Source organism: Populus nigra, chromosome 15 (genome assembly GCF_951802175.1).
Source record: "Populus nigra chromosome 15, ddPopNigr1.1, whole genome shotgun sequence".
In the NCBI taxonomy this organism is placed as follows: domain Eukaryota; kingdom Viridiplantae; phylum Streptophyta; class Magnoliopsida; order Malpighiales; family Salicaceae; genus Populus; species Populus nigra.
The window spans coordinates 679,254-703,618 of NC_084866.1; the positions used below are offsets into that span (position 1 = coordinate 679,254).

The 24,365-nt window shown below is 32.3% G+C and overlaps 2 protein-coding genes across 5 annotated transcripts; both read right to left on the reverse strand.

Moving 5' to 3' along the window:
• Positions 1-4,038, reverse strand: LOC133674764 (UDP-galactose/UDP-glucose transporter 7-like). Of its 4 annotated transcripts, none has more exons than XM_062095988.1 (8): positions 3,951-4,038; positions 3,540-3,582; positions 3,292-3,397; positions 2,814-3,059; positions 2,290-2,400; positions 2,032-2,190; positions 732-875; positions 1-513 (listed from the first exon to the last, which is right to left on the reverse strand). In XM_062095988.1, the coding sequence occupies exons 1-8, from the start codon at positions 4,021-4,023 to the stop codon at positions 349-351; spliced, it is 1,047 nt and encodes a 348-aa protein (XP_061951972.1). In that variant the 5' UTR covers positions 4,024-4,038; the 3' UTR covers positions 1-348. The 4 variants fall into 4 exon arrangements, with proteins under 4 accessions (XP_061951972.1, XP_061951974.1, XP_061951973.1 ...); XM_062095990.1 differs by lacking the exon at positions 3,951-4,038 and adding an exon at positions 3,737-3,936; XM_062095989.1 differs by lacking the exon at positions 3,951-4,038 and adding an exon at positions 3,737-3,936 and having other exon boundaries at positions 3,540-3,642.
• A 1,660-nt stretch (positions 4,039-5,698) lies between these two features.
• Positions 5,699-13,287, reverse strand: LOC133674610 (ubiquitin carboxyl-terminal hydrolase 18-like). Its single transcript, XM_062095821.1, has 11 exons — positions 12,797-13,287; positions 10,921-11,119; positions 10,743-10,831; positions 10,505-10,590; positions 10,240-10,402; positions 9,872-9,995; positions 8,946-9,103; positions 7,881-7,965; positions 7,508-7,720; positions 7,168-7,229; positions 5,699-6,735 (listed from the first exon to the last, which is right to left on the reverse strand). The coding sequence occupies exons 1-11, from the start codon at positions 13,072-13,074 to the stop codon at positions 6,030-6,032; spliced, it is 2,163 nt and encodes a 720-aa protein (XP_061951805.1). The 5' UTR covers positions 13,075-13,287; the 3' UTR covers positions 5,699-6,029.
• Positions 13,288-24,365: the final 11,078 nt, after the last annotated feature.

The following is a 24,365-nucleotide window of genomic DNA, read 5'->3' on the forward strand; positions in this document are numbered from 1 at the left end:
TGAGCTAAGAGAAGCTTTTCATTTCACAGAATTAAAATGCTTTGAACAACATACTGCGGCTAGAATATCAATTTCAAGCACAATAATCCAATCTAAATCAGCCGACAGCATCAATCATTTCGATCGTGACATTTTCTCACTGAAATCAAGAGCCTGTAGCAAGGACATGCTATAGAATTGAATATTCTTTAACAACATAAAAATATTGCTGTACTTCATTTTTCACCCCTTTTGGTTGTTACTATGAGATCATTGTGAATGATTACAGTGTAGGGAAATTGACAAAAATCAGACAAGGAACTGCCTGAAGCAGCAATTCATCACCGTTGGTGATCCTCCAAAGCAGACCTATTTGTGATGTGCCTCTACATCTGATACTTGCCTTGGAGGTTTGCTCATCTTCTGCTGGTATTTGGCATATGAGTACCACACCCCACCAGTTGTGTTGATAACCAATCCAGTCACATTCAAAGCATGGACTTCCACGCCACCCAGTACGACAAAACCAAGGGTCTGAGCAGCAAAGGAAAAGGAAACTTAATGCACTTTTACATTTTATTAAAATGTAACTAATGATGCAGGTTCAGTTCAATTATTGAGAAGCTAGGAAAACAAAAGGGTAATGGAAAAAACCAAAACAAATTGGTTTAATTGTTAAAATTTCAAGTTTTTTCATTTCTTCTTGTAGGTTCTCTACAAAGACAAAAGCAACAAGGGTTATATGCACATACCGTGGACCCAACACCTTTGAGAACTCCCACGATGGTTGTTGTTAGAGCTGAGTTGACTATGGTACACAGGAACATGGTGAAGTTGAGAACTATGCCCATTACTAAAGAAATAACGAGGATCACCAAAAATGATAAAGAATTACTCTGCAATAAAAAACAGATTTCAGGTTAGAAACCAATTCTAAATAAACTGCACATGAGCGCAAAGTGCTGCACTTTGTAGAGGAAAAAGAAAATTTGAACTGTCACTGCACTTTATAGATGTTTTGATTGCCATTCAATTTGTTTCACAGCAAATTAGATGATCAGGTTAGAAAGATTTACCAGGACACATACCATATCAAGAGGCAAAACAATATTTCAGACTTAAGAGAAGGCCATGCATGGGGAAGCCTAGAGTTTCATGGATACACTAGATGATGGCACCTTGAAGCACGATAAAAATCTAATGATTGAATAGGGCATGATGCACCGGATAATAATGCTATAACTTTCAAAGGACTTAAACTGAGACGGGAATATAAATGGAATATGATCAATAATAACTTTGGCACTTAAATTTAGCACAAGTACGTGAGGTCAAGGTTTCAAGATTGTTCATTACATGAATCCAATTTTGGATTACAAGATACAATCAATACCCTCACCCCACCGTCAGACTTGGTATTCATAAGACATGATGAATACCCTTACCCTTGCACTGCCCTCGTAAGAAAATGAGTTCTTAGATATTAAAAATGTTATCCTGAAATGACCAAGTTTTATGTTGTCCTGATTTCAGTAATCAGGCTAACACTGAAGACATAAATCAACAATCCCAAATTGAAAAATATGAAATACAGGACTCTAATTGAATGTGGCTTAAAACCATTCAATCCTTTTCAGTGGGGATACCAACTGGAAGGACAATGATTGAAACTTACATAACTGACTGCTCTCTGAAACATGTTTGACCAATGATGTTGTACAATTGACATGAAAAACTGATGTGTTAAGTGGAACACAGAATTTTCCAGGTAATGTATAATCCCCTATGCAAAATATATTAGACTGGAATTCGATGATGTTAACTCCCTGACAGAAAAGCCCAAACTCTCATATAAAACTTTGAAATGTTAAACGTTTTGAGCATCAATTATTAGATCAAAGTTCCATTTGTAAACAATCAGGAGAAGAGCATATGCAATTACACAAGAATAGCATGCTATCATGCTGAGAATAGGCTTCAGAACATCAGCATGCCATATTTTCCTAGCACAATCAACAACTGAGTCTAAATAAGAGGGGTTAAGATTCTAACCTTTGCAAACAATAATGCTAGAGAGTTTGGAAATTCTCCTGTTGCTATGATGAGAAACATCAAGAATGGAAGAGAAAGAAAACTGTTATAGAACATTATCTCAATAGAAGAGAGGCCATCCTCTGCACCAGATCTTTCAACTAACACAAGGTACATTGTCTGCAGTTCCAAAGCACAACTGCTATTAGTTAACAATGAGAAGGAACCATCGTGCTTCATTATTCACATCCCTAAGCAATTAAGGAATTACTAGCAAACCTGAAAGAAAACAGAAGTAAGGGCCATGCTGTAACCCCAAAGGTCAAAAGAAAAATCTCCAAGTGCTGCTATAATAACTCCAGCAGCAATTAATAGCACAGAGAGAGTAACCTGAAACATGTAAATGTGTCAATAATTTGAAGGAACTTCACATATTCAAGATCTCTAGTCACAAAGATGCCTTGTCAAGGATTCAGTGGGTTGATAACTAAATTGTGTGTATATAACATAACAATTGGTCTTTCAGCAACAGATATCTGCTAGTTGAACAGCGAGCTTCCTTTTTCATTTATAAAATTAAAAAATCAACACAGGTGGCACTGCCTGAATTGGAGCCAGAAATGTGAATTATGGATCATTCCGTCAATATCATTAAATATAATCATTCGACTAAGAACAAATTTAAAACAACAGCATATAAATAAAACAATAGGCAAAACAGAGTCCCATGTATATCTAAATACATTACAAAAGAACACGTAACTATATAAGTGCAAAGTGGTTTAATAAGTGGCAGCGCAAACCTGTGTTGTAGGTTTTCCCTTTCTTGAAGAAAATCCAGCTATAAGTACCGCAAGTGGTGTGAGTCTCTTTATTGCAATATACATAGGAATATTAACTCCTTTCAAGCTAGCCAAAGCAAATGCCACATTAGCATTGTAGAATAGTGAAACCGGGAGAAGTTTTTTAGCTGTTTGCATATCTACTCCCCTTGATCTCGTATACCCCATTTGCCTACCAAAATGTATAAGCAATGCTGTCGCCAGTTGCTAATCCAACCAACCAACCAATTGCAGCATCCATTATCAGTAATCATAATCACCGAAAACACACATTAGAACAACAACAACAACAACAACAACAAAAAGCCTAAAAATCTTCAGTACTCATCATCATGTGGATCCCACAAATATCCACGATACAACATTAGCCCTGATTTTTTTTTCCAAATAACAATACAGTAAACAAAAGGGTGTATTACATTTTTGAAAAGTTCAATACCTGCAGAGTGAGAAGGGTCATTGAGTGACCATATTGCATCAAAATGGCCTTATTGATAAAAACCATAGCCATTGAAGCAATCCCATATGATACAGCCGCAACCAAACTACATCCATTCATTCACACACAATCATCACTAACATGCATTCAAACAAATCAATCAGATAACAAAATGTGATTAAGGATTACACGCATTAATTAATGGGCTTCGAATTAAGAACTCAATAATACAATAATATAAAAAAAACCTCTTAAAAGGACTTGATTCTGCTTCACTGCGATTCTCCATTGCTGTCAATAGAACCAAACAAAACCCAGAATTTTATAAAAAATAACAAAGAAAACAAAACCCTACAAAATAATCAAACAAAAAGCATCAAATTAGAGAAGCACGTATAAAAAGAAAACATAAAAGGAATCTGGGACATCATTAAAAAACAACCACCTTGGTAAAAACAATTTTTTTTACATCACAGTAACAAAAAAAAAAGAATCTTTTTTCTTGGATCAAGTGAGAGGTTTTAGTGAGTGGTTTTGCTGGAGTGGAAAACCCATAAAAAAATAATGGAGGGTTTGGAAGAGAGAGATGTGGAGTGAGGGATTTGTTGATAAAATAACATGTCAAGGAAAGGGATAGACAAACAGCTGGCAACACCCACGGGAGAAATCGCCATCAGATGAGACATGGTTTTGCTTTGTTGCTGGTTCCAACCTATCTTCCACACTTATCATTTTCAAGATAAACGGTCTACAATGTCAACCGCTACCTAATCACATCATTATTGGATCCACTCTAATAAATAGCGCACCATTACTGTAATTATTATGTAATGTTTGTTTTGTATTGTGTTTAAAGAATGATAATTTTTTTTATATAATTTTAATGTATAAATGTTAAAAATAAAATAAAAATATTTTAATGAATTTTAAAGTGAAATATATTTTTTTAAAATATTTTATTACCATAAAACAAGATAATATATGTTTGTTATTGTGATTGATTTAAAAAATTAAATTTAAAACAAATATTTTTATTTATAATTAAAAAAATATGTTTGGCTAAAATTACTTTATGAAAAGTAGATTTTCAAGAATAAAAAACAACTTCTTTTAATTTTTATAAAATTAATATTTGAAACGTAATTATACATGAGATCTAGTAAAAAAAAAGAAACTATTTTATAAACAAATGATTTTTTTTCTGATTGGATAAAAAACATAAGTTACTACAATACCAAACACGTTTTAGTTTGTGTTTAATATTCTGATAAGTTTTAAGAAAATAATTTGAAAAAAATTAAAAAACCTACAAATTATAGTTTTCTTTCAAACTCCAGTTTTTACCATAATTTAAAATGAAAAGTAGATTTAATTAATAAAAATCAAATAACTTTTAAAATTATAATCAATTTAAAAATATTTTTAACCGCACCATATTACAATATCAAACGAATACTATGTTAAGGTCAGTTTTCATAGCTACTTCTCATGCTTAGTAATTTAAAGGGTGTTTGGGATAATAATAATAATAATATTTTTTCATTAAAAAAATATATCAAGATATTTTTTTATAAAAAATAAAATAATTTTAAAATTTCAAAAATTAATTTAAAATAAAAAATAAAATAAAATTTTAGTTGTACCGCTGCCCAAACAATACAGTTAAGAAGTTACAGCTGGAAGTTCTGTCTAATCCAACGAAGCGGGAGATGCTAGCAAAATTACTAACTAAAATGATTTCTTATAAAAACATGACAACTTTGAATATAGATGATGTGTTTAAAATGGATGGAAAAAATAGTTAAGTCTCATGTTTAGAAACATGATTAAAATATTAATTATAGTTTTTATTTTGAATTCAATTAATTAATTAATTAATTAAATTCATGAATTTAGAAAAAAATATTATATTATATTATTAAATTTATTTTATTTTCTATATTAGTCTAGTGACAAAAGGGAGAAAAAAAGGAGAAGAGTGATAAAGAAAACATGTAAATAAATATTTTAAAAATACTAGTTTTAACATTAATTTTTATTTATGTAATAAAATTTAATTCTTAACATTTAAAATAATTTCTAATATAAAATTTTAATAAAATCTCTAAATCAAATTTAATCAGAGGCTTGATGTTAAAAATCTCGAAATTACAATTTTCGGCGGTAAAATGGTTAAATGCTGGCCTGAGCTTAGGCCCCCACAATTTTTGGCGGTATAATGGTTGAATGTTGGCCTGAGCTTAGGCCCCCAGTTTGGCCAACGGTTACTATAGCCACACGTAACTCAAACCAGCCCTATCATCCTAGGCAGTTCCAGTTCAATTATGCATATCAGTCATCATTCAATCAGGAAGGCCCTTTTAACTTGTTCTTGACACACAAAAAACAAAAAAAAAAGAGAGATTCCTGGAGGAGAAAGTTAAACAGTAAATTCTTCATTAATCAACCTGTCATTTGCTTACCTTGGACCAGACTTTCTTAGCAACTTACATGGTAGACTATAAACAAGTTCCTGCTCATGATGATATGGCATCCTCCTATTCTGTCTCTTAGATGAAGGCAAAGCTCCCCATCTAGAACTGTTACAAATGGAATCCGAGATTTCTGCAAATAATGAAACCCCAGATGAAAAATGCCCAACACAAATTTTCCTTCTATGATTGGGATCGTTTAAAAAATATAAACAATTGATTAGGGATTTTGATGATGCTTCATTGTCATCAACAACTATCTACTGTTTATGCTCTTTTAGCTCCATTTGTGTCCTCGCCATCCGAATCATGGAAAGGTGGCTGACGTTTCAAACTATTAGGTTTTGTTGAAATCTCTTCGTTCGAGAATGAATGAATACTGCCATTTACTTTGATATCCTTAGCAACAGCAGAATCTGATTCGTACATAACTGTATCTGAATGGTCCAAGGAATGCTCTATCACAACAGCTTCTGAATCAAGTGCAGTTGAGGAATCCTTCTTTAAGTCAGAAACCCCCACTGGAATCAAGGAACTGGAGCTGGAATCAATTCCATTCATATCCTCTGGAACTTCATGAATAATCCCAGAACTCAAAGCAACTGGTATGTCCCTAGGATCCTCCTCCATAGCAGATGAAGATAACTCAGAATTATGATTAACCCCTGAATCTTCTGCGTCTTTCATGTCAGCTTTAGATGGTGACTCATTTTCACAGGATGAAACACCCTTTGAAACTGCTGTGCTTGACTCAAAATTTACCACAGCATCCTCATGACATGCACTTCCAAATTCAGAATTTCTACTTTCAGGTGCGGGTGCTAGGAACCCAGAACTTGTGGCATCCGTTGACTCCATTGGTGAAAGGTGTCCAGCTGGTTTCTCAGTGCAGGAGTCTAATTCTACTTTCACGATTGATTGCTGCTCCTTTGAGGGCTCAATGGTTCTGAGACATGATGGTCGAACAGAAACCCTGCCCAACATCAAGCAAATATAGTCTTTAGAGCACAACCAGAAAGCATTTATGGAAAAAAAACAGGACTGCATTTGAACATAAGATGCTTGTATGCCCCAATTCAGATCAACAAATCGCAGTATCATTCTGCTGTACAATTCTTCCGTCACAAATGTCATGAAGCTTAAATAAATGTTTCCAACAAGGAAACCAAAAATTTCAACATTCCTTTAACATAAATTAAGAATTAGAATCCGCCTTTTATGCTTGTATTTTCCTGAAGTTCTAATACCATCAAGTTTTGATGCCATGGTTTTAAAATGTACGCATGGCTATGAACTCCGAATTATCTACTTCGCCAACAACTGGTTATAGCAAGCTAAATACTATATATAAGCAAAGCAAATGTTGCAGCAGTCATAAATAACCATCAGACACTAAACTGTATACCTGCTGTATAAAAGCATATAGGCTCCCTGAGAAAGCACCTCATCCAATTCAACACTAGAAACCTGAGAAAAGCCAAAACCACAGTTAGAGGAAAACAAGTCCAAGTAGATTGCAACATCTTAGCTGTCTTGCTTTGCTGTAATAATGATGGCATAGAAATATTATAAAGCAGGAAATCATTTCTTACACTAGACTTAAATAAACAAGCAAGAAGGTTTCACATTATGATTTTAAAAAGATTAGGCTACCAATCCTCACAAGTTACAGTTAATAGATCAATTTAGAAGTGCATAAAGCATGTGCATGCACACTCACACAAACAGAGCGAGTGAGTTTATACCTTAGAGTCATCAATTCTGTGCCAGTTTCCACGGAAATCCTTGGTGTAGCAGATGTAATGACCAAAAAATGATGCATTTAGCATGTCAACATGGACAACAACTGCATAAAGCTTGTACACATCTGCGCCATCTCCTTTTTCACTCATGTAGGGGCTCAGGTCTAAAGTCTCAGGAAAAGTTACCCTTTTGTTAAGTTTACCAAACCTCCCACTCTGCAAAGGTATGTCCACGTACAATTTCAGAAGTTATAAAAAAACTCTAGGACTAGAATATCACAAACTTGATGAATTTTCATAGAAAAGGTAGTTTAGATTCAGAAAGGTAATAACGAGGTGGAGATATCTGTAACCATAGAATGTATACAAATCTGACCTGGAATCTCTTTAACGCGATTGTAAGAACATTCGGAGCTCGTTGAATGGTAAGACGCTTCCATGCCTTGACATAGTCATTGCACCTATAAACAGTATAAAATTGTACCTTAATCAAAGCAGATGCACACGTCAAAAGATAATAAGTGCAGACTTGTGATCCATTTCACTGCTATCCTTGTTCTATTAAATTCTGCTGGGCTCCAACTATATTGGAAAATTTGCATGAAAAAGGGAAAGATTCCATGGCAAGATATATTTCACTTTCAATTATTAAACCATCAAGACTTCATGCCAAACTATCTGGAGTTGGATTATTAAACCTTAACAAATCATCCTTTCATTCTGTCTGGTCTAGGGCCATATTTGAGCAGATATTTAGAGACCACATCCTTACAACTAAGAAGTCATTTTCATTCTACACATCTACAGAAGCCATATTCGGCCGCGGTGAGTGGATTACATTGAACATTTAGTGAGGCAATTGTAATGTCCGTGTTAATTGTGCCAGAGCAGAAATGAAGATCAATTAACCAATAAGCACATTTTTCCCCTTTTTTAAGAGAATATTTATAATACCAAACCAAAGAATGACTAGGAAGAAAAATAACACACTACTTGACTGAATTCAGCATCTACCATCTAGCTGCCTATCTTTTCTCAAAATGCAAGGGAAGAAAGATTTGCTGAAACCAACAAACCCCATCACCATCCAGGGAAAAAACAACTCCTCAAGACTCACATCCCAAACTGGCTGGAGCAAGATAGATGCATATGCTTCTTCCATGCAGTCTAAGCCATACCAAAATTCATATTTCAATTGCAGCCACCTCCATCAAATTTCATCACAATTTAAAATTACTAGTAGAGTTATAACAAGGGTGGAAGAATCCAAGAGGACAGAACTCCTAGTCAGTCACTTTAAAGAAAGATGGCAAATAAAAAATAGAAAATGAATAAATAAAGATTGTGTGCAGAATGAAACAAATATGGTGAAGAAATGCAAACAATAAAGTAAATGATTTAAGCTTCTGGGACTCAGAAATCACAGATTAAGCAGCCATACCCATCACATTTGTACATATTTTCTCCATGGAGCCATTCTTTGTCTGTGAATTGATTGAGGCATTCCTCCAAGGATTCAGCATCACCATGAATCTCAACAGTTAAATCCATCATGTTCTCAAACTGATTTGAAATCTTATTGCACTTTGTACATATCACCTAAAGAAGACGAAGCATGTTAGGACAGCATCCCAATCTAAAGATAGGACTAGTCCAATCATTTTTAGAAAGTTTCAATAAAAGAAAGCCATATTTGCATATATGCCAAAACAACAAGGAAAGATTTATCACATTGCTAAACAATCTTTCTCATGCTAGACAATTCTAAGTGAGAAGCCTGCTAACAAGAAGAAAAACGGTATATGCATTTACTAGAATAGTGCCAAAAGTTTTCTAAAAGACATTTCGAACAAAGAAAAGGATCAAAGTGCCTGATAGTTTTCCCACATCCTCTGGATTTATTTCTATCTACTGTACATGGGAAACCTCGTCGAGGGCATTGGTATTTCAGCTCTGTTAAGTCTTTCAGATGCAAAACTTCTTTTATTTTCTTCATTTTAAATAAGTAGAAGAAGGTGTGATCAAGATAGGCAAACATTTCTAAGCCACTTCTAAATTGGCATTTAGCTTTTCTCCTTGCATGTGACTCCTGTATAAAACAGGAGCAGAAAAGTGAATGCCATTTTTTGTTTCATGTCAACCAGCACCAGATATCAGACTTCTAGAGAACAGCTCAGTTCAAGAGTCCATCAACTTCTATTTTATTTTATTTTTTTACTATCTGTAATGACTAATGACAGAAAAGGATGACAAGCTCTGGATAATGTCATGACAGTGGAATTCAATACAGTATATACAAGCTGAGGAAAAGGAGTTTTCACAAACAAGAACAAAATCAAACAGCTTCAGTATAACAGGATGCATGACCTGAGACTGGAGGCGACCCCCAAATATGTGTTGAATTATTGTAGTCTCTTGGGAGGCAGGTTCAACAGCTTTTTCTCCACCAAATTCATCAAGGCAAACTGATTGCATTGTATCAATAGCAAACCTGCAGAAAAGACAGAAAAAAGCTTACAATATTGAACTGGGCATAGCATCAAACACAACCACAACTTATTCTGCAGTCAATCACTTTCTTCAACTTATCCTTCCCTGTTATTATATTTGGAGTGTGACTATGTTTTGGGGTGGGGGGTGTTTATCTAAGAAAAGAACATGGGTAGAAATTATGTAAACCAGATGAAACATGGGTAGAAAATATGTAAGCGAGTTGGCAGGCCAGTAATAAGAACCTCATGAACTCATGAGCATCCTCCTGTCTTCCATAGCCAAGATTACCACCAATATTGCGTAACCGAGACAGAATATTCATCGGTGAAAAAGGAAGTGCACTTTGGCTTGCTCTTACAACATGGGATTGAAATTCACAAAGAAAACACCAATCATTATGTCTACCTGCAAAGCAAAGATGAAAAATTGTGAGAGGGAAGAATTGTCCAAACCAGCCCCAGAAAGGAGGACAAAGGGGCCATATATAATTACAATTTCTGAACTTACATTCTGTTTGATGACCTTTCTCCAACAAGTAGGCAACAAGTGGCCTAGTGTAAGTGAGACATTGCAGAACCACATTGGCAAAGCAACTGTGCAGCAAAAGAAAAGGAAAATTGAATAAAAAAAGAATATGTGCCCAGGTGAAAAATATAACACAACTAACAAATGTTTATGTCTGTGCCCATGCATAGTTTTTGCTCAAATGAACAAATAAAGGGGTGTGAGGATCACAAACACATACCTGTTTCCACAATTTAAGAGCCCACAGGGAGGGAATCTGGGTTTGTCTGAGTTGTAAAGTTTGATGAATTCATCATACGGGAAAAGAACCTTGAATAGAAGTGCATGTTAATTGCAGAACAAGAATTCACTAAATAATCTAAATAAACAACTAAATGAAAAAAGGTTAAAACATATACCTTTCCTGGCTTCTTTATAGGCTTAGAGTTAGAACCTCCACTGGCAGGAACAAGTGCAATGCTAGAAAAACTTTTGCTCCCGCCACCTGAAGGTTTAAAACCAAAGTTTGATTTTGCTGTTTGTGATGAGTTTGCTTTGAAATCCTTGCATTTTAACTTATGGCCTGCTTTCCAGTGTGCTTCTTGGCATCCCTGTGAGCTGGGGCAAAGGCAAAAAGAACAGTTGTATAATTTAAGATGCTGAAAAAAGAAAGAAATATGCACCTAAAACCCACATATTAAACTTAAATCTCACTGAAAAGGATAGGCAAACCAAAAAAAAATAAATTAATGCATCAAAAATATAAACTTAAAAATAGACCTAAAAAACCTAGATGTAGAAGGCAGTACAAAAACACACGACCAATTATGAGGAAAGATAAAAACACAAAACAGGTAATTAAACCTTCATCATCAAATCATTAAAAAGTAATAGCATATTATATCATAACCTACTATTTATACTTCCAATTTTGTCTCCAATCGCTAGAAATATTATCTTCTTGAAATAAATCATCCATGAGTAACTAGCAGTCCATCAATTACCCTAAAATTGCTAATTAAGATTGCAAATCAATTACATCACAAATGGTTAAGGCACAAAACCAAAGAACAGGATGAACCCAGTAGTTTCTAAGCATAAGAAAACACCTTAAACACAAAATAACACATTTTTAACCAAACCATAAAAAACAACCCCCCACCCTCTCCCCACAGATTAAAAAAAAAAAAAACACCAACAACAACACTCATAATACAATTAATTACTTACAAATCACCAATTAAGCTGTTAAACCAAAAACCATAAATGATTAAGCTCACAAAACCAAAAGAACTACACAAACGCAAAATTCCCAAATTCAAAAACCATCTTCAAAACAAAAAGATTGCATTTCTACCAACAAACCATCTAGCACAAGCTAGATCATTACTCTGTAATAACTGATTAAGCTAAAATGTGCATAATTAAGCCAAACCTTCCAGCACAATCAAGTTCACTACTTGCCCTACTGATCACTAATTAAGCTAAACCTATTCATTCAGCACACAAAAATCACAGTTTTATGAACCCCAAAAAAAATCACCTATAAGCTTTAGAAACCAATATTAACAAAGACTCAATTCATTCTAATACAATTAAATTACCCTACAATTACTAATTTAAGCACACATCCATTTAAACCATACATAAACAACCTACAAAAACCAGAAGAACAAGAAAAACCCTGGTAATTTCCAGATGTAAAAGAGCACCTTCACCACTATAAAAACTTAATCAATTTCAAATGCCCCTCCCTCGAATCACTAATTTGGCCACCAAAACAATAAAACATATACAATTAACCAACAAAAACAAAAAACAATAGCATTTTTACCCCGAGAACAAGAACCCTCAAAAACTACCAAAAAAGAACCATAACTACAATTAAGCAACAACAAAACATTAAGAAACAAATCGAGCCATGCAGTTATTTACCCTTCAAATCACAGTTTTAGCTTCAAAACCCAAAAAACAACATAAACCCATTAATTCCCAAAATCATAAGAAACAAAACAAGATTGCTATTTGACCAAGACCCAGAAAACAAGAAACCTCAAAAACACTAAAAAACCTTAAAAAAGGAACCATAACTTCAATTAAGCAACAAGAAAACATAAAGAAACTAATTGTGTACCACACAATTAATTACCCTACAAATCACTAATTTAGCTACAAAACCAGTAAAACCATATAAATCACCAAAATAACAACAAAAACCCATTATTTTCCAATATCAAAAGAATCCAAAACAGAAAACCCAACAATCAAGAGCCCAAGAAAATAGCAAATACTTACCAATATCTCACAGATTTGCAACGAGAACACGTTTTAGACCCCGAATTGCCACAATTAACACAACGAAGAGAATCCTCTTCAGCTTCCATTGCCTGGTTAACAATACTTGGATCAATAACAGTGTGGTTACTCTCAGCCGCTTCGAAATTGGCGTCGACTTCGAAATACTTCGACGCCGTATTCTTAACGAGGTGTAACAAACCTAAACCTATTATAAAGACAGTGAAAATAAATTGTAGTAACCAATTCAGATCCACTGTTATTCCACCGACATGCATCTACACTTTCCTTTTTATTCTTATTCTTTTCTGCATGCATTAAGCGATGAATTTTTTTTCTTTATTTTTTTATTTTTTACATGGAAAATAGGTATTTTGAGAGGAGAGAAAGGGTGTGTTTCCTTTTGTATTTGGAGTTCCGTGTTTTATTAGGGTTTTTTTAATTCCCTTTTGGTGTGAGGGATTTGGGGATTTTTTTTCTTTTGCATGGAAACAAGGTGGGTTGATTAGCAGGGTAGTTAATTATTTGCTAGTAATTAGCCTTAGGGTACGTTTGTTATCGCCTAATTTGCTAATAATTAGCCTTATTTGTTAATGGGTTATTAGTGTATAATTAATATTGTGATAATTTTTATAATTACAATTAAAAAAATAGCATAATTTACCGTAATTTTAAATATGCTTTTAAAATGTGCTTAATATTGAGATGATCTAGATTAGCATATTCTAAATAAATCTAAATTCAAAAACGATGAAAATGAATTTGTGGAGAATTTTTTATTTTTTATTTTTTGAACTTGACAAAGATGGATTCCTTAGCTGAAAAGAAAAGAAAAGAAAGAAAGAAAGTACTGGTTTTTTTTCGCCCTTTCTTCCCTTCCAAGCTATGCTTTTAGTCGAATGTCTTCAACTTGGGAGTGCTACATGAAAGAAGTGACAAGTGAGAAAGACTGCATTTTTAATATATATATATATATATATATATATATATATATATATATATATATATATATAAAGACAATGGGGAGTTCAGTTGACCCAGTGTTATCATTTTTTATTTTATTTTTTTGATAATGGAGTGTAATCAAGTAAAAACCTCCCATTTTGTTTTTTTTTAAATTATTTTATTCATATTATTTTAATCTTTTTAAAATAAATTAATCTAAAAGGATCTAATTGATAAATCCCAGGTTAGATTTGATAAGTATGGATAAATCAACTCCGCTTGGTTAGGTTTGGGAATCAATCCACGCTAGCCCTTTCACAAGTGATGCTTCTTTATTTCTCTTCCATATATGTTTGCCTGAAATTGCTATGGCAGAAACGATGATTAGCTGAAATTGCTAATTGTGTACGAGAAAAATGATGATTAGGTAGTTTTTGATGTTATAGTTTAACCACTCCATGAATGTGTGTGTGTGTGTGTGTGTGTGTGTGTGTGTGTGTGTGTGTGTGTGTGTGTGTGTGTGTGAGAGAGAGAGAGAGAGAGAGAGAGAGAGAGAGAGAGAGAGAGAAGCCCGTTGGCATACGCTACGATGCGAATCAGAGTACTTCTTTTTAAAAAAAAATTAAGTCTACATATTAATAATATGTCTTTTAAAGAATAGATTTTAATCATAAATTTAAAATCAACTGTATATTAATATAATATTAAGATGAAACATACTGGATCTATCTAGATCAATTCGGGTTGACAAGCAAAACTTGAAAAGATAATCTTGAAAAACATAAATTGAAAATCTAAATCTTCAACTAACTTAATATTAAAAGACAAAATTATTAAAAAAACAGAACAATTTTAAAAAAACCATGTGAAGTTAGTTAATCAACCAATCTCGCAACGTAAGTCATACATGTTATCGGATTTAATAACTTTTTTTTACCTCATAGATTATTTTTCATTTAATAAATTTATATAACAATAAAGCACATGAAAAAAAATTGCATGAAATATTTTTTTTTAAATCATGCAAGGCGTGTGGGACTTAGATAACAAGTGGAATATTGATAACAAATGGTCAAATTATTATTTTTTTGTTGTAAGTTAAATAAAAAAAATAAATTATTGATAACAAAAGGTTTTGAATTGAGAGACAAAAAATGAACTAAACAAAAAAAAAAAAGACCAGATGTTGTGGTTGAACCCTTCAAACTTGCGATCCGGGTTATGAACTCAACTAGATTTAATATATATTTTTTATAAATTTATAGTTAACCTAAATATACTTAAAAAAAACTTACTGAAAAATAGGCTAGTGGTGTGGGCTCGTGGGCCAACACCCTAAGCTTGTGAAAGGATGAACTTAGGCGCCTAGGCATTCAAGTCCAAGCCCGCATGCTCGGGCTTGTAATTTTTTTTTTTCATTTAAAAGGATAGACAATATATTGTTTGTTCCTATTTTTTATGAAAAAAATAAACAAATGACATATCATCGCTGTGACAATCTATAATCTGGCCATCACCGAGGTGACCATAAAATTAGCTCTATGTGATTCTTATAAAAAAAAAAACCTGTTTTCAACTCATTTTAACTCAAAATCACTTTTAAAACATCAATAAACTAACATATCAATCTAATAAATAAATAAAAAAGTCTAAATCAACACCCCTAAATGATTGGATATAGATGTTATGTTTGAACATAGTAGGTGACACTGGCATGACAAACACCCCTAACTTTTGCTAGATGTGACAACATGAGCTTAGGTTATGAAGCCCAAGTCCATGTATCTTGATTGCAATTAAACCTGGGCTTGATAGCTCGAGTTCAAAAGGAATGGTTTTTTATATTTTAAGGTTTTTTATTTTTTTCAAGAAGATTTTTGTACCGTTAATTTTAGATTCAATATCTTTCCATTAATTCCTTGCAAGTCATCCTACCTATATTACGTCCTCCCACCCAAACGTGGTGCTAGAAAACTGGAAGAAGCAAAATATGGATCCGTCATTTGGTATACTTTTCGTTGAACATTTACTAAACGTTTCTTTCTTTAGAATGAATGTACAGTTATCAAACAAGTAAATAAAAGTACGCAAGAAAACCAACTTGTGAATTAATTAGGGATTAAGCGTTCGGGCCCTTCAGTTCCAAGGTGAGGCGAGTCTGATGGTTTCCTTGATGCCACAGATAGCTAGCATTGGTTTCCTTGTCACGCTGTACTTCTTGTGTTGGGAAGCCACAAGATAATCCATAGAGAAACATCACAAAGCAGAGTTCAAAAGACCATACACAATTAATTACCCTGCAAATCACTAATTTAGCTACAAAACCATACACAATTACCAAAAAACAACAAAAACCCATTATTTTCCGACATCAAAAGAATCCAAAACAGAAAACCCAACAATCAAAAAACCCCCAAAATGGAAATACTTGCCAATAAATGACAGATTTGCAACCAGAACACCTTTTAGTCCCAAAACTGCCACAATTAACACAACGACAAAAACCCTCTTCGGCTTCCATTGCCTGATTAACAATACATGGATCAATAACAGTGTGGTTACTCTCAGCCGCTTCGAAATACTTCGACGCCGTGTTCTTAACGAGGTGTAACAAACCTAAACTTATTACAAAGACAGTGAAAATAAATTGCAGTAACCAATTCAGATCCATTGTTATTCCACCGACACATCTACACTTTCCTTTTTATTCTTGTTGTTTTTTGCATGCATTAATATATTAGTCAAGATTTTTACCATTTAGCATTCGTTTTTTTTCTTTAAAATATATGAGCCGATAAATTAGTAGTTGTTCTTGTTTTTTTTAATGACTTAAATAGATTTTCTTTTCTAAAACAAAAGTGTTGACTTTTTTTTTTAATCTTCATTTCATTTTTGTTTTTGAACCTGACAATTATGGGTTTCTTAGCTGAAAAGAAAAGGAAGAAAATACTGAATATTTTCCATTCCCTTTCTTCCCTTCTAGGCTTTGCTCTTAGTCGATTGTCTTCGACTTGGGAGTGCGAGGTCTGGTGCTACATGAGAGAAGTGACTAGTGAGAAAGACTGCGTACGTATTGAAGGGGGGGGGGGCTTGCATGGAAATAATCTTTGCTTGGTTAGGTAATAATCTGTTGAAGTGATTAAATCTAGGACAAACCCATTAACCTTTTCAAATTATTGTCAATATGTCCTTATAAGAAAATGTTTTTTTTTTTGTTTTGTCAATATACAGTGATAGATCTCCATGGCCACGAAAAAAGGGAGAAATTGAAGAGTTTTGAGGAAAGAAATTGAAAAAAGACAAATACTATCATACTGGGCAAAGCTAAAAACTAGTTGCTGGGCTTTATTTTTTTGAAAGCATTAGTTGATAGGCTTAGAAAGGTCTCAGACCAAGAAGATTTTAGAATAGACATAACATGGGCTTAGCCATGTGAGCCATGACTAGTTCAGCTATATCCAATAATGAAAGAACATGCAAGCTTTCGTAATTACATCCCAACTCAAAACATGCAAATGGCTGTCGTAACCGAGTGAAAAAGTTGGATAGTTTTGAATACTCAGTTAATGAATCATGTAAAAAGCCTAGCGCAGACTTGTTTGTGAATCAAGAGGAGAAATTTAAATAAATCTTGTCGAAATCGTTTAGTTTTTTATTGGTTCATTGTAGGACGGGGAATTTATTTAACACTTCGATAAGTTCATGGTTTTTACTGCGAAGAAGTGGGCTGGTGGTTTGAGCTGGTTGAGGAAGGAGAAAAAGGTTTAAAATGTTGTCAATTCTGTTTCGGTAGGTGTTTTATTTTTTCAATTGGAATGGAATGTTTCAGTTTCAGAGTGTTTCGGCGTGTCGTTTTATAGTTGTACTGTTCATATATATATATTCAACAAGATTTTTATACTTGGATGATTTAATTAATTAAATTGAACAAGATTCAATTTGATTCAATAGTTTTTCAAGAGCGGAACAAAACATGTGGAATGAAACCGGAACGTTCATGCCAGAATTTAGCCAAAAAATCCGGAACGGACCAAGATTTAAAATGAAATGAAAATTATTTTATTTTGTTTTGTTTTTTGAATTGTTATGGAATGTTTCGTCCATTCCGAACAAAATAAAATGAGATTAACAACTTACTTAAAATAGCTATCGTAGTCTATGGAAAGTAAGATATGTGGTGCTTTTGTGATCAAGCAATATTTTGTCTGATTGTGAGTAGGTGCAGAAAGAAGGAGAAAAGGAACAGAAAAGGCTAGTAGCTCCATAGATTTTAGGATTGTGTGATGCACAGAGATATGAAACTGTTTTTATCAGCAAGCAATCCTTTTGTTCTAAGCTCCTGGTTTCACTTAGTAAGAACCAAATCAAGTACAATATTATACTATCTACAAACGAAAGTGACATGCAATTACTTAATTATCATGCTAGCTAGAAATTAAAGAAACCCTAGCTATCAGAAAGCTAGGCAAGAAATCCCGGAGTGGTGTGTCCACTACCCATATATATTATGAACATCATTCTCGATCAAGAACCCTTCGATCTAGCCCCCTAATGCTTTAATGGGTCCTCAATCATATCTTCGGATGGCTACGAAAACTCTTTCGACATGGATGTAATGTTCTTTCTAGCAGAAAATTAGCTAGTATTTTCGAAACCAAAAACCTATCAACATAATTTACTAACCATAAAAAATAATCTTTTAGATCTTTTAATAGCATCAAATTATGGTATAATCAGATATCTTAAATGATTTTTTTATTTTTTGTTGTAGCATATTGTTTTTGTTTTCTATGTTATTTTTTTGAAGTTTGTTTCTTTTTTTTTCTTTTTATCTCTATATTTTCTTTTGGCTATTAATTTAATAACCTTTTTAATACTTTGGATGATCATCATCCAATAAAAAACCATTCATTTGCACCTGGTGGGCTTGGGAGATCATATATCGACTCAAAGTGTGTGTGTGTGTGTGTGTGTGTGTGTGTGTCACTCACCATGGGTACAAACACCAAATTACATGGAGAGAATATTGAGAAAAGCCATATCAAATCAACATGGATATATGTCCTACAAGGAGTGGAAATGTAGGGTTCATGGGGCGGGCATTTCTTTTGTCATGGAGGTGTCAAGATCACAATCTTTCATGGTATGGCGCTTCCGGGGTTCGAGGGATTTTTACACACTAATTTATATTGAATTATGTTTTGGCAACAATGTTGCAATTTGCAAACCATTTTTTTTATGATACAAGTATACAAGTGGTAGATGACGCAAGAACATCCATGCATGATTGAATAATGTACTTTCTTCCACTTCTTTTATTCCCAATACTCTTTGGCTTTACATAGTTTTTTCACTCTAAGATTTGGCTATCCTCTACTAAAGTAGCACTATAAACAATCTAATAAGATTATGTTTATTTTTACATTTCAAAAGTATTTTTAAAAAATTTTATTTTTTTTATTTTTTAACTTTAAATTAAATTTTTATATATTTTCAATTCGTTTTGATATGCTGATGTCAATAATAAATTTTAAAAATAAAACAAATATTATTTTGATGTATTTCCGAGTGAAAAACACTTTAAAAAACAACTGCTACCACATTATAAAAATTAACTCGGTGGGTTAATCCATGAACCAGTCAAGACTTTACTTAAATTTTTAATTGTTTTAAAATCATGTTATTTTAATTTTTTTAAAAGAATTTTGAATGATATTATTTGAGATTAATCTAATTAATCTATATACTAACTTGTGATCCAGATTACATTTAATAATTTTGTTAGTAAGATGGTAAAATAAAATCTCGATCGTTAAAATTAAGATCAATCATCAACATGAAAGATCATATTACTATTAACTTGAATAAAGGGTATCCTCTTTTTTGCAATGTTGTAAAGTTTGGTTTCATTTGCATAATAATGATGCATCACATGGTGTGTGATGGATGTATTCGATTGTATAGGTGGAGCTGCCCTCATGGTAACATGAACACAACAGTCTTACTTTTCCTCTCTTACATGGAGACGTTGACCCTCCATTGAATCTAAACCCACTTTATTACTTCTTTAAAGAAGGCCCACGCCTTTCTATACAGGGGCCCACTAAAACTTTTTAGGGGTAAAATACCTTTTAGATCCTACACTTCAATCCCTATAGTTTAGGTTTTTCAATTATGATTTCATATTTTGAAAAAAAGCTTTTAATCTTGTTTCTGAAGCTTTTGGTATGTTGTCTGGGGTTGCGGTTGAATTTATTTATTTTTTTAAATTATTTTGATATAATATTTATCATATTATATCAAAAAAATAAATATTATTTTAATATATTTTTAAATGAATATCATTTTAAAATGTGATCTCTATCGTATTTTATTCTAATCGCTGTCAAATAGCTAACACAAGTGAAGAATCAATTCCTTTGTTTTTTTCTTTTTTTTTCATGATTTTCCACTTTTTTTTTTCCAGGCTTCTATATACATCATAATACCTCGCAACAACCCTTCAAAAATCCAAAAAAAAAAAAGTGGTCTTGTACTTTGATTTCCTTAGCCTTTTAAAAGGCAGGAGCTAATCAGAACCTTTAGGGACTACAATATCAATATTAAAAAATCTAAACTACAGGGACCAAAGCAGAATACTGCCGAGTCCCTAGGAGATAAACCATAGCTTTTCAAATCCAAGGAATTCTTGCATTTTAGTATTGATAAAATAATAATAAAATAAAATAAAAAAGAAACAAATGTGTGGAATTCTTGCATCAGCAAGCAATTTGTATATTATGATTGAGAGATAATGGTGGTGGGTCGGCTGTCCATAATAGCAATAATAATAATAATAAAATAAATACTTACTACAAGGAAGCATGTGGGTCAGCATCCCAACTCAAACACATCTGTACTGCCTCCTCGTGATGAATATTTCTTTAATTTTCGTCTTAATAATTTTATATTTTTATTCACTGCACCAGCAAATTGATTAAAGGCTCCAATCCCAAATGATGAACGCGAGCAAAAGTATAGTATTTGTTTGGACTTGCACACTAGCCCAGGCAGACGAGTCTGCTATGGTTAATTTTAGCACACCCAATTGACATTTGCCACACCAGGCACAGAATTATGAGACCCAGCATGAATCTTGTCAGGACTCGCAAAACCCATGATGATCCATGCAATTACTCCTTGAGTTTTCTCAGATTTCTTTTTGATAATTAATGATTAGTGATTGTTAATCCACTTTGCACTCCTTGCTCCTCGTATCTTTAATTTGTTGAGCAATGCATTTAGCTAGCAGCTAGCTGCAGAGGCTATTTCTTAAATGGATTGTAGCATCAATATTAATTACGATTAATATATATATAGGTAGATTGGTTATACTTTCGAACCCAATTCATATATATATATATATATATATATATATATATATATATATAATAATAATAATAATAATTGTTCATGAAGACTTGGTATACAAAATTTGTTTCCCAAATGAAACTGCTAGGGCCTCTGAGAGTGGAATAGGGATCTATCCTATAGTTTAAAGTTGTGTGCTGGGATCTTCCAAGCTATTTGGAAAGGAGTTTGGAATGACGTTTTTTAAAATTTAATTTTTTAATTTTAAATTATTTTTTGATTGTTTCATATACTAATAATAAAAATAATTTTAAAAATATAAAAAAATTATTATTTAATATATTTTTAAATATTACACTCGCCCTTAATTTACAAAGTCATATTAAAAATCAATATCTTAAGCAATTTAGCATAATGCCGACCATGAAAAGAAAAATCAAGAGGACATGTGTCTTATTCCTCCGTATCTAAAAAGAATTATGGACATGTGATGGCAAAGCATACAACTCTTGATTAATTATGCGAAATTAACCTTATTTTATGTGTGTGGGGGGGTTTTATACTTAAATATGTATTAAAATCAAAGCTAATCCGATCAAATTAAATCTAAAAATTTAATATTCAATTTTTTTTTAAAAAAATATATTATTTTAATAAAAATAATTTATCATAATTGACTTAATAACCTAATCATCTAGATTTTTTTTTTATTAGGTCATATAATTTATTGTATCTCTACTATTTATTTTTCCATAAATTAAATTTCCACATCACATCACATCAACATCAGGCAAGAATTTATGAAATACCAATGTGAACTTGTGGAAAAACTTCACAAACAAATCCTCAATTGCATGAAAGCGACACGTGTAGTTCTTCAAGGTCGGTAGGTACGAGAGCCAATCACATTGGTGTCAATTTCTGTAGTTAATTATACCATTATGATTTAATTAATTAGCAGCAGCTCTAAAAATAAAATAATTATTACCATATTTGATAAACACATGGAAAGGGATTGCATCACGTTTACCAAAATTTCTTTATAGTTAACTAATCCATGTATTGAGGATGCTGTCTCGACCAATCATCTTTCTCTTTTAAGGCTGATTAATTAATCTATATATCAGTGTCACTAATCTCACTTTCACCATCCTTTCTTTATGATCATTAAAGGGATTTAATTAATTTATTCCATAAAAAGGGGATTCAATTATTTAATAATTAGGTGGAGCTAGCTTGCTAGGACGAACTCGATTAAAATATGCTTAAGCAAAGTGGTTTCTCTGAATTAATTCTATTTTATTTGAGATTTTAAATTAACCATAGGTTCTACGAAAATAGTTGACATTCATTGGTAATTTTACTCGATTAAAAATTCTTTTTGTGTTACATGATTTTGAAGAACTAAAATCAAATCATCACAAATTAGAATACGCTATAAAATTACTTGAGTTCTAGCTCCTCTGATAATAAAGAATTATCTTAATCTAAAAATTTAAGTTGTTGGATAAGATTTTAAAATATAATTTATATTATTTTTTAACATACCCAATTAAATAAAAGCATTTTGGATTTGAAACTTCTACAGATTTATATTATCTTGTGCTTAATTTTTATCAAATAAATAAGGATGATGAGATTTGAACTCGTGACTATTTGGTTATCAGGACTCTAATACCACGTTAAAAAACCATCTCAACCTAAAAGTTTAAACTGTTGGATGGAGTTTTAAAATATGATTTATATTATTTTTAAATAAACATTATTAATTATCTTGGATTTAAATTTTATCACCATAAGGTAATTTTTCATGAATAAATAGCCAATTCAAATTGTGAATTAAGATTTTATATCCAAAAATATATATTCTTCCGGAGTAAAAATCAACATCATGTTATTCTAATTTTCTCCGACGGAAATTCTAATTTCAAATGAATAATTAACGTACGCATGATTCTATGCTGTGGATGGCAACAGATTGTTCTGTGTCAATTGCGTATTTTAGAGTTCAAATAATAGAACACAGATATTGGCTATAAATTAAAATATTGTCTTTTGAAGACCAAAAAGCTGATCCCTTGCTGTGTCCTTTCAATCATCATTCCATCTTTTATTTATTTTTTCCTTACTTGGACTCTGATTTAGAGTGCCGTACAACTTGGAAAACGTTGGAATTAATAATAATAATAATAATAAGAAAACTGTTTAATTAATGGAATATCAAAATAAATCATAATAAAAAAATCAATGGAATATCGCAGCAGACTCAATCCGCAAGGATTACTTGGGAAAATAATTTGTAATAGAGTACTGCACACACGAGAGGATTAATTAGAGGAGCCAGGAATTAATTAGAGGATTGCATATATATATATATATATATATATATATATATAAACAATTGCCATGATAAAGTTTATCATCAAAGTATAGATAATAAAAGTAATTATCAATAAACCCTATACTAAAATATGAGAGTTTTAATTATTATTTTTATGAACTAAGTATATTGATATTTATTTTTTTACTTAAACCTATAATTTAAGATAAACCCAGTACCATCGAGAATCAATCATGCCAATTCCTTTAGATGACCTAAGTCACATGAATCATTAGAGGCATTCCATGTAGTTTATACTAGTTAGGTAACTCGTGTTATGCTGCGGGTTAATTTTTTTGGGATAAAAAATATTAAAAAAAAACTAAGACTCAAGAGCGTTGGGTTTATCTGCAAAGCTAAATCCAAGAGCCGTGGGACTGGCTGCAACGCCTGACCTAAGAGTAATATTTATAATATAAATAATAATATTTATAATATTAATAATGATATTAAACTTGCTTGACCTAGATTTAAGTGAGTCTAGCTGCAACGCTAGACGTAAAAGCCTTGGATGTCGGTTTAACTGCAAGGCCGTGTCATGAAAGTGTGATAACTAAATAAAAAAATTTAATATTAAAGAATGAAATTAAACAAATAAAGATTAATTGAAAAGAAAAAGAAAAGGCAAAGCACTATTTCAATGAATAGTATTTTGGGAGGAGGGGTAAAATAAAGCCCTTTCATGAGATTATGATAATCCAATAAAAAATAAACAAAACAAATTATGAAGTTTAATTCTCAATCAAATCCATATTAAAAGAAGAAATTTAAAGAAAAAAACTAATTAAAAAAAGAAAAAAATCTGAGTCAACTGAGTTAACCCACCAAACCAAGTTAACCCATCAAACCTAGAATCTGTGTTATGAGAGTATGATAACTAAATAGACAAAAATT